The sequence below is a fragment of the Oryctolagus cuniculus genome, chromosome 9 (genome assembly GCF_964237555.1).
Source record: "Oryctolagus cuniculus chromosome 9, mOryCun1.1, whole genome shotgun sequence".
NCBI lineage: Eukaryota > Metazoa > Chordata > Mammalia > Lagomorpha > Leporidae > Oryctolagus > Oryctolagus cuniculus.
In genome coordinates, this window is record NC_091440.1 from 12682599 (window position 1) to 12696140 (window position 13542).

The 13542-nt window shown below is 59.3% G+C and overlaps 1 protein-coding gene across 2 annotated transcripts; it reads right to left on the bottom strand.

The window, feature by feature from the left end:
- Positions 1-7219: 7219 nt before the first annotated feature.
- On the bottom strand, positions 7220-13095 carry ZIC2 (Zic family member 2). Of its 2 annotated transcripts, none has more exons than XM_051850484.2 (3): positions 10758-13095; positions 8846-9009; positions 7220-8650 (listed from the first exon to the last, which is right to left on the bottom strand). In XM_051850484.2, the coding sequence occupies exons 1-3, from the start codon at positions 11827-11829 to the stop codon at positions 8291-8293; spliced, it is 1596 nt and encodes a 531-aa protein (XP_051706444.1). In that variant the 5' UTR covers positions 11830-13095; the 3' UTR covers positions 7220-8290. The 2 variants fall into 2 exon arrangements, with proteins under 2 accessions (XP_051706444.1, XP_051706445.1); XM_051850485.2 differs by having other exon boundaries at positions 8508-8687; positions 10758-13094.
- Positions 13096-13542: the final 447 nt, after the last annotated feature.

A 13542-nucleotide genomic window follows, 5' to 3' on the forward strand; every position in this document is an offset into this window, starting at 1 on the left:
GCCTCTTGGTCTGCCTTAGGTAGGTAAATGAGCGTCCGTTCAGATTTCCGTTTGGCTTCCTTTGCCCTTTAGCTCAGAAGTATGAGAAGCAGGAGATGTTAATATTTTTTGAAACGTTTCAGCCGCGCACCATTATTTCAGTGCAGTTCCCTGGGGTTGTGTCTGAAAAACGGGTGGCCGAGCCCACTGCCCACAACGCAGACATTCAGCCGGACCCACCCCTGGGCACAGTCGGCAGAGGGAAAAGATTCAGCTTCCAAACTTGATTAAAAACAGCCCCACAGTTTCTGCCCCATTAAAGAACTGTGTAGCTGGAGGAGCTGAGAAAACTGCCTCCAGGAGGAGGTAGCTGAGGTCTACGGATCTTTCACTCCCGAGCAGAGGAACTGGAAAAAACAACCCGAGAGCGGGTGGGCTGCAGGACAGCAGCTTGCCCGCCACTTTGCGGGATTGAGGTGCTTGAGAAAGAGGGATTCTACCTTGACATCTTTCACCTAAGTTTGAAGGGGAAAAAGAAACATTCACATACCAAAGGCTTGCAGAGATGCTTGGGAATTCTTGTTTCTGAGTTACTGGGAGACCTTTTGTTTTCCATTTGGCAAATACTTCAAAATGCCCTTAAAGTTACATTCTGGAAGATGTAATTAAAAGAGAAAGACTAAGATGGAAAAACACACTGGGGATAAAGAATGTGTAGGATGATGAATAAAGTAGATGCCTGTCAGCATCTACTTAATGATATGGTGTTGTTATTTTTTGTCTTGTGATGTTTTTATGGTTTAAAAAAAAAAAAAACACTATAGACATCCAAACAGGAATCCAAATATGAAGAGAAGTGGGAGGTTTTCTGGTGTGTTTCAAGAATAAAATCTGTGTCTGCATGTGCCTATGTGTTCTCCTGCAATTCAATTTTTTTTTAATTCCAGAAAGTGGTGCAATTTGTTACTTTTTTGTGGGCACAGGAGGAGGAAAATATGATACATTTGGGGATTTTTCAGTAGAGCTGTGTTTAGTTTTAATTTTCCTGTATTTTAAAATAAACACTTTGACCAAAGCATGTTTGATCTTTGCAAGAAGGAAGTATACATTGTGAAGGAATGTGCAGCGGTTGGGTATGAAAATGGGGTTGTGACTCACAGCTGCAGGCAGAAAAAAAGGCGTCGTGGTGTCAGCCAGAGGTGTTCAGTCTAATAATTCAAGCTGTAAACTGTATCCCCTAAAATTACCTACATAATAAATCATTGTGTGAAGAAAAAAAAGTTTGGACTGAAAAGTGTAAGTGAAACAGAATCTTCGGGAGGCTTCGATGCTGGGACCTATTGGCAATGATGTGAAATATGGGCTGATTTTGTTCAAAACTTTAAGGATCAGAATAATACTGGAAACTATTTTAGCACAGCTGATTTTTTTTTCTGGCTTGGATTTCAGTACATTTCTACATACTCTGTCACCAGAAAGGGCTTGCATATTCTCTCTGTCTCCCCCCACCCCCCCCCCCCCCCCGCCCCTTGGATCAAGCAGCCAAAAGTGCTTTATGGGATTTTCAGTCGATTTATATGATTTCAAGGGGGGAAAAAAGCCTAATTCAAAAAGGCTTTATTTTAAGGAAAATTGTAAGTTATGAAATGTATATCAAGGATGGAGGCAGAAATCTTTCTGCAAATTCCCTTAGGTTCTTGTCTCGTATTTCAATGTGACTTATTTAAGTATCAAAGAAAACACTGCATTTATGTGAACTTGGTGGATTAGCTTGCCTAAAAATTCACTGCTAGGTTGAAACACTTAAGACACTGCGGTTGGGAGAGCCGGTGCCAATTCCTGGAGACCCGAAGGAAGCGCACCGTTTGGGGATAAAATGCACCCCTTTGGCGTAGCAAGGAGTCCCGAACCGGAAGAAAAGATGCAATTGTCAAGAGGAAGTGTAAAGGCCAAGGACACACCAAGTCTTTGAAACAATAAGGGTGAGGAAGTCAAGAAGCAGACTCACCAAAGCCACATTGAAACAATTTATTTTATAGGATCCCCTACATTTCCAGAATTAGTGAGCAGAGGCACGCTGGGAGCACAGGCTGTGGGCTCCTGCGCTCCCACCAGCACGGCCCCGGGGAGACAGTCGAGGGGACACGGGGCTCTTTCTGCAGGACCTTTCTCGTGCAGTGGAGATAATGGACAAAACGGAGCGGGAGAAGGAGGCTGTCTCCAGCCAAGTTTGCGATAAAGATTAGCTGGAAAAAAGGAAGTCCGCAGCAACGGAAACCCCTGCCCTGGCTCATTAGTATTCATGACCTAATGTCCAGCTTTTCTGTTTATCTTTCTCCCAGGATCAATATCCGAGCAGCGTGGGCCTTGGAGGAGCCCGAGTCGGGCCCTGCGTGCGCCTGACCTTCCGCGCCCTCGCTCCGGCTCAGAGTACCCGCAGAACCCGCGGCCGCCGCCGCGCCGCGCTCATTAAATCCACCGCTCCCGGGCAGGCGCACCGGCCAGGGAGGTGGCGGGTGTGGGCAGCGGGCACGCAGGCCCTGCCGACTCCGAAGAGTCTGGGGAAACCACACTCGGCCGCACTGACCGCTGGGGGCCCAATGGGCCAAGAGACTGGGAAGGAAAAGAACCAGTCCTTGTGTGCAGCCAAGAGGCTCGCGCGCAGCTCCCCGCCGCCAGGCCCGAGGCTTTGGTTTTTGTGCGGGAGCAGGCTTGAGAGTCCCCGACTCCAGAAAACGAACCCCACGTCCAGTCCATCCCCGGTTCTGCCAACTTGGGTTCGGAGCTGCGGCTCGGGCGCGGGCGTGCACCACGGCGATTGCCTCCGCCGCGCCCCGCACCATTCGGGTTCCTCCCGCACCGTAGGAGCGGCGCCGCGCTCGGTTCCTAGCCCCGGGACCACAGGCTTAGCTCTTGGGACAACGAAAATTTAGCTCTGGGGGGGCTCAGCAAAGGAGGAGGTGGAGGCAGGGGCCGCGGGTGTTTGAGAGGTGGGGCCTTGCGGGGGTGGGGGGAGATGGTGCAAGGACAGGCACCGCAACCAGTGGGCCCAGCACTGACACGGGAGTGGGCTTGGTGGACCCCAATTGCAGATAGCCCCCTCTCCCCACTCTCAATCCGGTCCCACGCTGACAGCTCGAGGTGCGGGTCGTGCGGAGTCCACAGAGCGGGCGGGCCTGGCCACTTCGAACGCTAGGAAGAGGTGGGGCAGGGGGCTTGTGCAGAGGGGAGAGGGCAGTGCCACCCAGCTCCAGCTCAGCAGCCTCAGGCCTTCCCACCACCCCCACCACCCTCGCAGAGCCTCAGAAAGGGAGAGTGGGAGCCCGTGTGTGCTGGGGTGTGGAGCGTGTGCGTGACTGTGGATGTGACTGTGGGTGACCCTGACCGTGAGCAACTGTGTAAGCATGTGTGGTTGTGGGTGACTGTATATGACGATGTGTGATTATGTGGGTGACTGTATGTGACCGTGTGTGACTGTGTGGGCACTATGTGTGTGAGACTGGGGGGTGACCGTGTAACTGTGGCTGTCAGGACAGGGTGTAACTGTGTGTGCGGCTGTGTTGGTGAAGGTGTGGCTGTGTGTGAGGTGAGGCTGTAGTTATTGTGTGAAAAACGGTGTAGGATTGTGGGTGCCAGCAAAGGGGCGCCCCCAGTCCCTGCCTGGCTGCCTGGCGCCCCCTCCTCCCAAAGCAGGTGCCAGGTTTCACCTCTTCAGGACTTCATGGGCTCCTAGATCAAGAGGGAGACGTGGGAGGGCCGAGTGGAGATCCCAGCACCAAGAGTTCCCGGAGGGGCCCAGTAGGGGCGGGGCGGCTCAGGGGCGGGGCGAGTCCCGGAAACTCCGTCCCTAGTCTGCCCGCAGCCTTGACCGTGACCTCAGTCGCTCGCTTGGACTGCCCGGGTCTTGGTTTTCAGAAGTGTCTAATACCAGGTTCAAACAGCCACAAATGCCTTTGTCACTCCCAGATGCCCAGCAGGACCGACCATCCGATCCAGTCTGGAAGGATCTCCATAGATCCCTAAGATAAAAACCCAACAACTCTCCCTCGAGGAGGGGAGGGGCGGGCTACATCTCGGCGGGCCGGTTCCGGGGTGACGGGTAAAAATAGAAACCCTCCCTCGTGGTCTGCTGGGGTGGCAGTGGGCTGCAGAGCCCGGGTTTCTGTGGAACCAAAGCATTGTCAGAGCAGACTCCAGAGTCCCACAAGTATTCCTTGCACACCTATTTTGGGTCCCCAGGGTGGGGGGCACCCGCACCCACAGGGTCCACTACGTCTTGTCGGGGCCTCCGTTGGAGGCCTTTGCTTCTTAGCCCAGGGACCACCCCTCGAAGGCGCCCAGTGTTAGCCAGCCAGGCGGACACTGCGGGTAGCTGGCGGGCACCTGGGGTCGGGGTTCCCTGCGTGTCTTCCATGCAGCCGCTGAGCTCACTGGCGGGCTTCGGGGACACGGCCTCGGCCGGGAGACCCAAGCTTCGGCCAACTTGGGGTGCGGGAGAGCGGTCCAGTGTCCAGGGAAAACCGAGCCTCCTGCCCAGGCAGTGATGTGCCCTTGTTTTCAGGGCTTTCTACGGAAAATAAAACCACTCGAGACTGAAAAATCTGCCAGGAACAGAGACAAAGGGGCGAGGGGGTGGGGCGCAGGCAGGCAGAAGAGTGAGGGGACCGGCGTGTGCGGGGCCTCAGACGCTGTCCCCTCGCCCGCGTCCCGGCGGCGCTCGGCCTGGCAGCCCCACACCCGTTGCCCACGGCCGGAGCGGAAGCGCCGCGGCCTTTGCTCCGGCAGTGACCTCCACCCCGCCCGGGGACTTGAGGGGGACATCAGTGCCCCAGGAGAAGCTGACACCGATGCCAGGGATCACTGTGGTCATTAATAATGCAGCGAGGATCACGATAATTAATAATAATAATGATGGGCCTCCCGAGGGGGCTCCAGCTGCCTCCGGACTGAGCTCCTGGCGCTCGAGGGGAGGTCCTCGGGGGCCGCCGGCGCGAAGCGCGGAGGGAGCGAGCCCGGGCGCGCCGGAGTTCAAGTTGACGGCGGCGGCAACCGGCGTCCGGCCGCCCTGTGGGCCCTGAGGGAGCTGAGGCCGGCCTTCAGCCGTGTGGCTCTGGAGTCGTGGCAAGGGCAGGATAGTGTTCAGGCCCCAGTAGGCCCGGAGGCAAGGGTGGGGGAGGGAGGACCCCTGCGCCCCCGGCCGACCCGTGCCCGGCGCCTGTGGGCCGCGAGCTCGCGCGCGCGTTCTCAGTTCTGACATCTTTGATCCTCCTTAGGCGCTCGTGCCAGCTCCCAGTCCCCCATCCAGTCCGTGGGGCTGGAAAGGCCGAGGAGAAAGGGGGAGCTCGGGCTGCCTCGTGCGGGCGACGATGCCGCGGGAAGCCAGGGCCCGGGAGCGCGGAGCCATTTTGCAGGAAAGCTGCTGGCTCCCGCTCCACACACGGCGGGATGGACGGGGAGATCCCTCCGGCCGCGATCCACCCCGACGCCTCGGCCCTCCCCCGGGACTTAGGGGGCCTCTGGCACCCCTGCGACTTTCAGCTCTGCATAGCCACGGACCGCTAGGTGCTGTGAGCCAGGCCTCGGCTCCTTCCTGTTTCCCGTCCCCCTCCCCAGGAAAAGAAGCCCCCCCAACCCCCCGGCCTTGAGGGGGTGCCACCCCGCCCCCATTCCAGCTTTCTCCTCAAAACCAACAGCTTCCCCCCAAAATGAGAAAGTTAAAAACATTTGGAACAGACAACTTCATTTTTACTCAAGTTATAATAAATATTTAATCTGACTCCCTCTCACCCCCCCCCCCGCCAACGGGGGTGGGGGAGCTTTGGAGGACCCGCAATGATTTCCCTCACAGCTTATAACGCGCTCAGGGAACCCTCCCAAGGATCGGTAACATATGCCAATTATTTTAATAATTTTGTTTAATATTATTAGGGGTTATAAATTTGATTTTAATAGGGGGCTGATGGCTTCGGGAGCTGGCGCTGGGGCCGCCGAGGAGCGCGAGCCTGGCGCCCGGCCCCCTGTGAGTCACACGCGCCACCCACGCCGGGCTGGAGGCCGACTTCCCGGGCCAGCGAACAGGTAGCGGTCGCCCGGCCTGGCCTCCGGCCGGCGGCTGCAAAGCCCCTCCGGACTAGGCGCGCCCCTAGGGCCCGGGCCGCCGGGGAAAGGAGCGAGGAGCAACGGCCACCGACCCAGACGCGCGCATTCCGGGGCTCCGCGCAGAGCGCCCGGGCGCACCCACGGGGGCGTCGCCGCCGCCCCCCTGCCCCGAGGCCTTTCAGCGCTGGGCTGCGAGGAGGATAACCCCAGGGTTTGCCCGAGGCCCCCTGGACAGACAGGGACACCCAGGCAGGTGGAGTATACCTTGGGCGTTCAGGGACTTAAATTTCCCTATGCCTACCCTCTGGTTATTAAAATTATTTTTGCCTTCTCCCTTAGAGCATCGTTTGAAAACTCTGACAAAAACCCTGCATGGAAGGGCAGGGGGACTGAAAAGCCAAGGGCCCATGCTACAGCTCCCTGCCTCCCTCTCCCACCTGGCCATCTTGGACTTTTCGTTCCATTTTATTCTAGTGGATTAGGTTCTCTTTTATTTGGCACCCAGGGTTTGTTACTTTCCTAGCTATTCTCTTCCCCCAAAGAAAAGTAACCGGTACTATATGTATCACTGCCCCTGGAACATCCTGCTTAAGACATGCAGTGTTTCTCTGGCAAGCCCCTCTGCTTAAAATTTCAAGAATAAACTTTTGGCAGAAAAACAGGCCCTTTTAACCGATCCTCACCGGGCCAAGTTCAAAAACAAAGTGCTCGGCTCAGTTTTAAACGTGCAATTAAAAATAACTGTACCTCGGCTTTTCAGAGGGAGGGAGAGGAAGGGGGTAGGGGAGGGGGAAGACAAAGAATAAGGAAATGTTTAGTGCTCTCAGATCAGCCCAAGTCGCTGGGAGAAAGAAAGGCATTCCCTCAAATAATGGAGCCATTAGAAAGTCTGCAGGTTCCAGCCACCATTCCTCACAGGGGCTTTCCAAAAATTTAATCCACTCTCGGCTACCAAACAAAGGGTGCAGAAAATAATTTGGAAACTTTCTGCCAAAGGGGCAGTTTGGTGGCGTCTTTGGGGATCCGCGGCACCTTCTCCCCCAGTGGTGGCTCCCACGACTGAGGCAAGCATCCCTGCGCTGTCTCCTTCCCCCTTCAGTAATCACTTGGCTAGTGGGGAGAAAAAAAAATAGCATCTTCGTGCAGTTTCAACACATTTTATTATATTTCTGTATGCATTACTCTCAAAACATATCACAAGAAATGATCAAACCACTTAAAACCTTCAAATAAAAAATCTGGAACAGTTTATGCCCACAATTGTACATATTTATAGTTAAGAAACATTCTTTATAAATATTGTTTCCTCTGTAGCAAGTTAATACCATAATTTAATTACAAATGGATAAATATGGCAACGGGTATTTACAGAAGGAACGGGCGTTATGACGGAAAAAGCTAACGGCACGACGTTTATTCCCCCCCACAATCTTTCATACAGGAACTAACAAATCGGACTTGCAAAAGCACTAGAACATCACACATAAACCCAGCTAACAGAAAAGTACATTCACAAGCGTTGGTGGCGGCGGTGGCATGTGTGCGCGCGGGTGGGTTGTGCTGAAGACACAGAGGGAGGGAGACTTTGGCACGGCTTGGTTTGTTTTTTTTTTTTTTTCCCCAGTCTATAGTCGCATGAAGTTGACAATCAAGTTGCCTCATAAAAAGGAACACAATATTCAATAGCACAATACAAAATAAACCGTTTTCCTCCACATCACTTAAAAAAAAAAAAAAGAAACCGGGTCCAAACTAAAAGGCGCTTCACTGGGGGAGGGCAGGGGCAAGGGGCGAGGGGAAGGCGGCCTGGAGTTTACAAACGGACAAACTTCTATGCACCAAAGACGCGCTTCTGACCGCCGCGGAGGGAGGGCCCGCTATGTACAGTCTGTCGGAGGACGGAGGGCAGGGGCTGGGGGGGTGGGGCCGGGTCAATATTTTTGTGGGTTTTTATTTTTTTAAATTTTTTATTTCCTATTTTTATATATGTTCAGCTTCAGAAACTCCAGAAGGGCTATTTTTGCTTTTTCATGCCTAGACTTAAAAAAAAAACTTTTAAAAATCCTTCTGCTGGTAAAATTATTTTCATCATCATCATAAAAATCCGATTCCGAGTGTTAACAACACGATCACAAGGTGCCCTCGGGGAGGGCGGCTGCTGCGCCCGGGTGGGGACGGGGAGAGGGAGACAGCCCCCCCCCCCCCCAGGCCCTCACACGTACCATTCATTGAAGTTGGAGGAGAGGCCGCTGTGGCCCCCGGCCGTCCCGCTGCCCCCGCCAGAGCTGCCGCCGCCCCCGCCGCCCGCCCCGCCGCCGCCCCCGCCACTGCCGCTGCCACCGGCCGAGCCGCCTCCCGCGCCACCGCCGGCCGAGCCTCCGCTCCGGTGCACGGCGGACACCGCGGCTGCCGCTGCAGCCGCCGCCGCTGCAGCCGCCGCCGCCGCCGGGGACAGGTTGGAGCTGCTCTGGGGCTCGGCGCTGGGGGACACCAGCCCCGGGGGCGTGGACGACTCGTAGCCAGAGCTGGCAGCGGGCGAGGACTCGGAGCCCTGAGGGGAAGACTCATGGACCTGCAAGACAAAAGCCGGGAGGGGGGACCAGAGGGGACTGGGTGTGAGTGCAGCTGCTGTGGGGCTGGGCCCCTGAGGACGGGAAGCACCCCCAGCGACCGCCCTGGGCCCCCCAGCTCCCCACCCCCAAACACACACACCGCCCCCCACGCCCAGGCCCGCGCTGTGGCCTGCGCCCGGGCGCCGCGCTGGTACCTTCATGTGTTTCCGCAGCGAGCTGGGGTGCGTGTAGGACTTGTCGCACATTTTGCAGAGATAGGGCTTATCGGAGGTGTGCACGTGCATGTGCTTCTTCCTGTCGCTGCTGTTGGCGAAGCGCCGGTCGCAACCCTCGAACTCGCACTGGAACGGCTTCTCCCCTGCGGACGGCAAACACAGCCGCTGCAGCGCGCACCCGAGACCCGGCCGCCTGCCCACCTGACTGCCTGTTCCGCTCTTTCGTTTCCTGTTTTGCTTTCAAACCCCAACCTGACGCCCGTCTCCCCGGACTTCTAAACGAATTCCGGGATAGATCTGGGGCCCTGGCGCGCGCGCGCACACAAACACACACACACACACACACACACACACACACACACACACACACGCCTTCTATAGGGCTTCTTGGATACGCAGCTCCGAACAAATGGGTCTCGCTGTGGAGAAGCTGTTGTTATGACAAAATATTTTGGGCATTATCGAAATCACACAGGCTGCTGTCGGCTTCTCTCTGGGGCCAGTAGGCAATTACATTTGGAGGCGCTGCGTCCAGCGTTTGGGGACCGGGCTGTGGAGGCAGACTGAGCCAGTATTTTTGCATCCAAAAGTCTGCAAGTTGAATTCACCGTCATCCCAGCTTTTTTTTTTTTTTTGAAGGAACTGTTTTCTGAGGTCAGGCAGCATCTGATGACTGGAGGGGCCCGGGCTGGGGGGAGGTGGGGGTGGGGGTGTCAGCAAAACTGCCCTAAATCTCCCTGTGGGGTTTTGTGGCGGTGCCGGCATCCTGTTGCCAGAATTCCAAGCACTTGGAGTCATTTAGAGGTGTGAGAACTCAAACGTCGCTCCACTTGGAACGGGAGGCCGTGGAACGTTAAATTCCATTAGCACCTAAATTGTTTTCTAAAGACATCCGCTCAGACACGGGACTCGGAAGCGAGCATTTCATGCAAATACATTTCTCAAATTTTAAACCTTGTTAAAAGCTCGTCTCGCACCTCGGCTCCCTCCCTTCCCGGAAGAGAACAATAGGCCGCTGGCGCATCCCCACTTCGGGGTAAATATTGACGAGGGAAGTTGCAAAAACAGTTGGCTTTCTTTTCGGAAATCGTCTGGCGCGATTTCGGCTGGGACCCGGTCAGAGACGAACCATCGCCGAGCCGCGAGGCGCGCGTGGTTTTGCGGTGCTTTCTTCTCACGCGATCCCCCAGCGGGGCCGCGTTGCCCGAAGCTCTCGCCCGCCCGGCAGTGGGTCCTAGTCCAGAGCCGCAAGCCCTCCGGTGCCTATTAGAGAAAGCTCACAAACTACGGCGGAGTCCCGGGCGACCCGCCCCGGGTCGGCCTCAGCGCGCGCGCACACACACGCACACACACACACACACACACTTTTTAAAAATGAGAAATCCTTTACAGCTTCGGCTCACACCAGACTGCTGAGTGGAAAATTGTCCCGGGGAAGGGCGTCTGGACCCTGAGTACGAGAAGTGGGAAAACACACAAGTCTCTCAAACACAGGCGCACACCCGGAGCAAAAAGCACATTCAGATAAGCTGGCAAGACCTCGCTCTAGGCTCGCTTCCCGGGCACCGGCTTGGAGAGCGGTTTTGTTTAGTGCGTTCTGGTTTTGGACGGAAACTATGCACCCGGGCTGAGCAAACGAAGCAAGTGCAACACCCAAAGCATACATCTGATGAGACTCGGGTCACTGGAAACACAATTCCCACACATGGAAAAACCCAACCCCAGTACTGTTCTTCCATCCTCCAACAAAAACAAGCTGCCGGCTCTCTTCGCTCACACAAAGTATTTCCCACCCCAGGGCCCAGCTGGCCTTCGGCGCGCCCGGAGTCGTACCCCACCCCCGCCCCTCACAACCGTGAGCGTCTCTCTCCCTGTCCCGGCCCGCGGTTACCTGTATGGGTCCTTTTGTGGATCTTGAGGTTCTCGGAGCGCGCGAAGACCTTGCCGCAGCCCGGGAAGGGACAGGGGAAGGGCTTCTCGCCGGTGTGCACGCGGATGTGGTTGACCAGTTTGTATTTGGCCTTGAAGGGCTTGCCCTCGCGCGGACAGTCCTCCCAGAAGCAGACGTGGTTGCTCTGCTCCGGGCCGCCGACGTGCTCCACGGAGACGTGGGTCACCAGCTCGTGCATGGTGCTGAAAGTTTTATTGCAGCTCTTCTTGGGGTTGCTCAGCTGCTCGGGGTCGATCCACTTGCAAATGAGCTCCTGCTTGATGCACTGCTGCCGCATGTAGCGGAAAAAGGCACCGGGGTGGTGGTGGTGGTGGTGGTGATGGGCCGCGGCCGCTGCCATGTTCATACCCATGTTCATATTCATGGGGCCGTACTGGTTGTGGAGCTGCGCCGCCGAGTAGGGATCGGTCCGCGGGCTGGCCACCTGGCGGTATTGCTCCGAGCGCCCGAACACCTCGCCGGGCAGCCCGAGGCGCATCTGCCCGTTGAGCACATTCTGCGAGCCGTGCGGCCCATGCTGCTCCGGGAGGCCGGGGAAGAGGAGGTGGCCCTGCGCGTCCGAGTGCGCGTGGTGCAGGCCGCCCGCGCCCGGCCCGAACAGTCCGTGCTGCCCGCCGCCAGGCGCTGAGTCCCCGAAGCCGCGGCTGCGGAACAGGAAGTCCCGGGTGGAGTTGAAGGGCGGCCCAGAGTAGGAGCCAACGTGCGCGGCGTGGGGCCCGAGCGCCGCGGCAGCAGCCGCAGCCGCAGCGGAGCCCGGGTAGGCGCCGGGGCCCTGGGACGTGAACGCCGAACTCTGGCCAGGCGACAGCTCATGCGCGCCGGGGTTGAGCTTGAAGGCTCCCATGTGCGCGGCCGCGGAGTCCACGAAGCCGTTCTGCGCCGCCGCCAGGCTCAGCTCTCGGTCTTGCATCTCCGCGGCCGCCGCCGCAGCCGCCGCGGCCGAATGGTGATGGTGGCGCGCGAAGCTGCCCACCCCGATGGCCGGGAACTGCGGCCCCGCGTCCAGGAGCATGGCCAGCGCGCCCGCCCGCCCCGCCGACCCCGGCGAGCCCCGCGCCTCGGCGCCGCCTCGGCTCCCTCTCCCGATCCGAGCGGTGCGTCCGGCGGCCGCCGGACTCTGGGCGCGAGCGGCGGTGATAGCGGCGCCTTCAGTCCTGGGAGCCGCGCTTCTGCGCCCGCCGCCTCCGCCGCCGCCTGGATCTGCCTCGGGCGGCCGGGCGCAAAGCGAAGGCGCGGAGAGGAAGAGGAGGAGGCGGCGGCGGCGGCGGCGGAGGCGCGGGAGGAGGAGGAGGAGGAGGTGGAGGAGGAGGAGGAGGAGGTGGAGGAGGAGAAGAGTCCAAAGCCAGGCGGAGAACCAAAGTGTATTAAAGGAGCTGCGGCGGGGGCGGGCGGGCAGGGCAGGGGAGGGCGGGCGGGAGGAGGGAGCGGGAGGGAGGTGTGGGGAGCCGGGCGGAGAGGGGGGCCGCCGGGGCCGAGCACCGCGCCGCGGCCCCCACCCCTGCGCGTACCCGCGCGCGCACGCACTCCCTGGCTCTCCCGCCCCGCGGACCCCGGCTCGGTGGAGCCGAGCGGCGCCCGCAGACGGAAATCACGGCAGCGGCGGGGCCACGGGGCCCGAGGGCGGCGGCTGTGTGAAGGCCAGGCAGGCGAGCGAGGAGAGGACAGCGCCCGGACCCCGCGCGCCCGCAGCTCCACCTGATCACGGCGGGGGCGCCGGGGCGGCAGGCGGTGGCCAGGCGGTCGCTCCCTCCCCCGCGGCCCTGCTCGCGCCGCCCCACGCGCTGCGGGTATTGTTCCGCGCCGCGGCTGCGGTGTTTAGCCCTCCACGTCCTCCGCGCTTGGCATTGGCTGCGCCTCGCGTAGTAAACTTGCAGTGGCCACGAATTCCCCCGATGAAGGAAGCAACCGTGCCGCTCCCTCTTTCTTTAAGTTGTGCGGGAGGAGGAGGAGGAGGAGGGGTACGGGGACTGTGGGAGGGGAGAAGGCAGCGGGGCGGGGGGTTGGGGAGGAGGAGGAGGCCGGGCGGAAAAACAATAACAACAATAAAAAAGTGATCTCTCGCCCGCCCCCTTCCTCCCGCTGCCCGGCCCCGGGCGCAGACCCGGAGCGATCGGCCGCACGGGCGAAGGCACCACGGAATCCCGCGGCCGGAGCAAGCGAGGAGGCCCCGGTGGGCTCCCCGCTCCGGGCCGCGATGGCTGCGTCCGCCGAGCCTCTGTTGGTTTCGGTGGGCGCCGGCGCCACCTTTTATTTTATTTTTTTTATTTTTCGCCTCCTCCTTTTCCCGTCCCCTCCCCCCGCCCGGCGCCCTAGCGTAGCCTGCCCCGGCCTCCCGCCCGCTCCGGGCCGGGCCTCCTGGCCACGCCGCCCCTTTAACAGCGGCTCCCACCCCGCCCGCCCTCCGGGCGCCGCTATTGGCCGCGGCGGCCGTGTCACTCCGGCGCCCCCGCCCAGTGGCCGGCCCGCCCCTCCCGCCCGGCGCCCCGGGAACCCGCGGCTGCCCCGGCCCGGGCAGCCGCCGAACGGGTCCGCGGGCTCCGGCTGCCGGCTTGCGGCGCTTCGCCCGCGCACCTCGCGCTGCGGTTCCTCGGCCTGACCGGCGCGGCGCTCCCGGGAGCTGGGCGCAGACGCTGCGCGGGCCCAGGGACGGCGCCCCGGCGCTCGCGGCCTTCCGTGGAAGCCACCGAGCAGCTCCCGGCGGAGCTGGAGAACCCCGGTGGCGAGC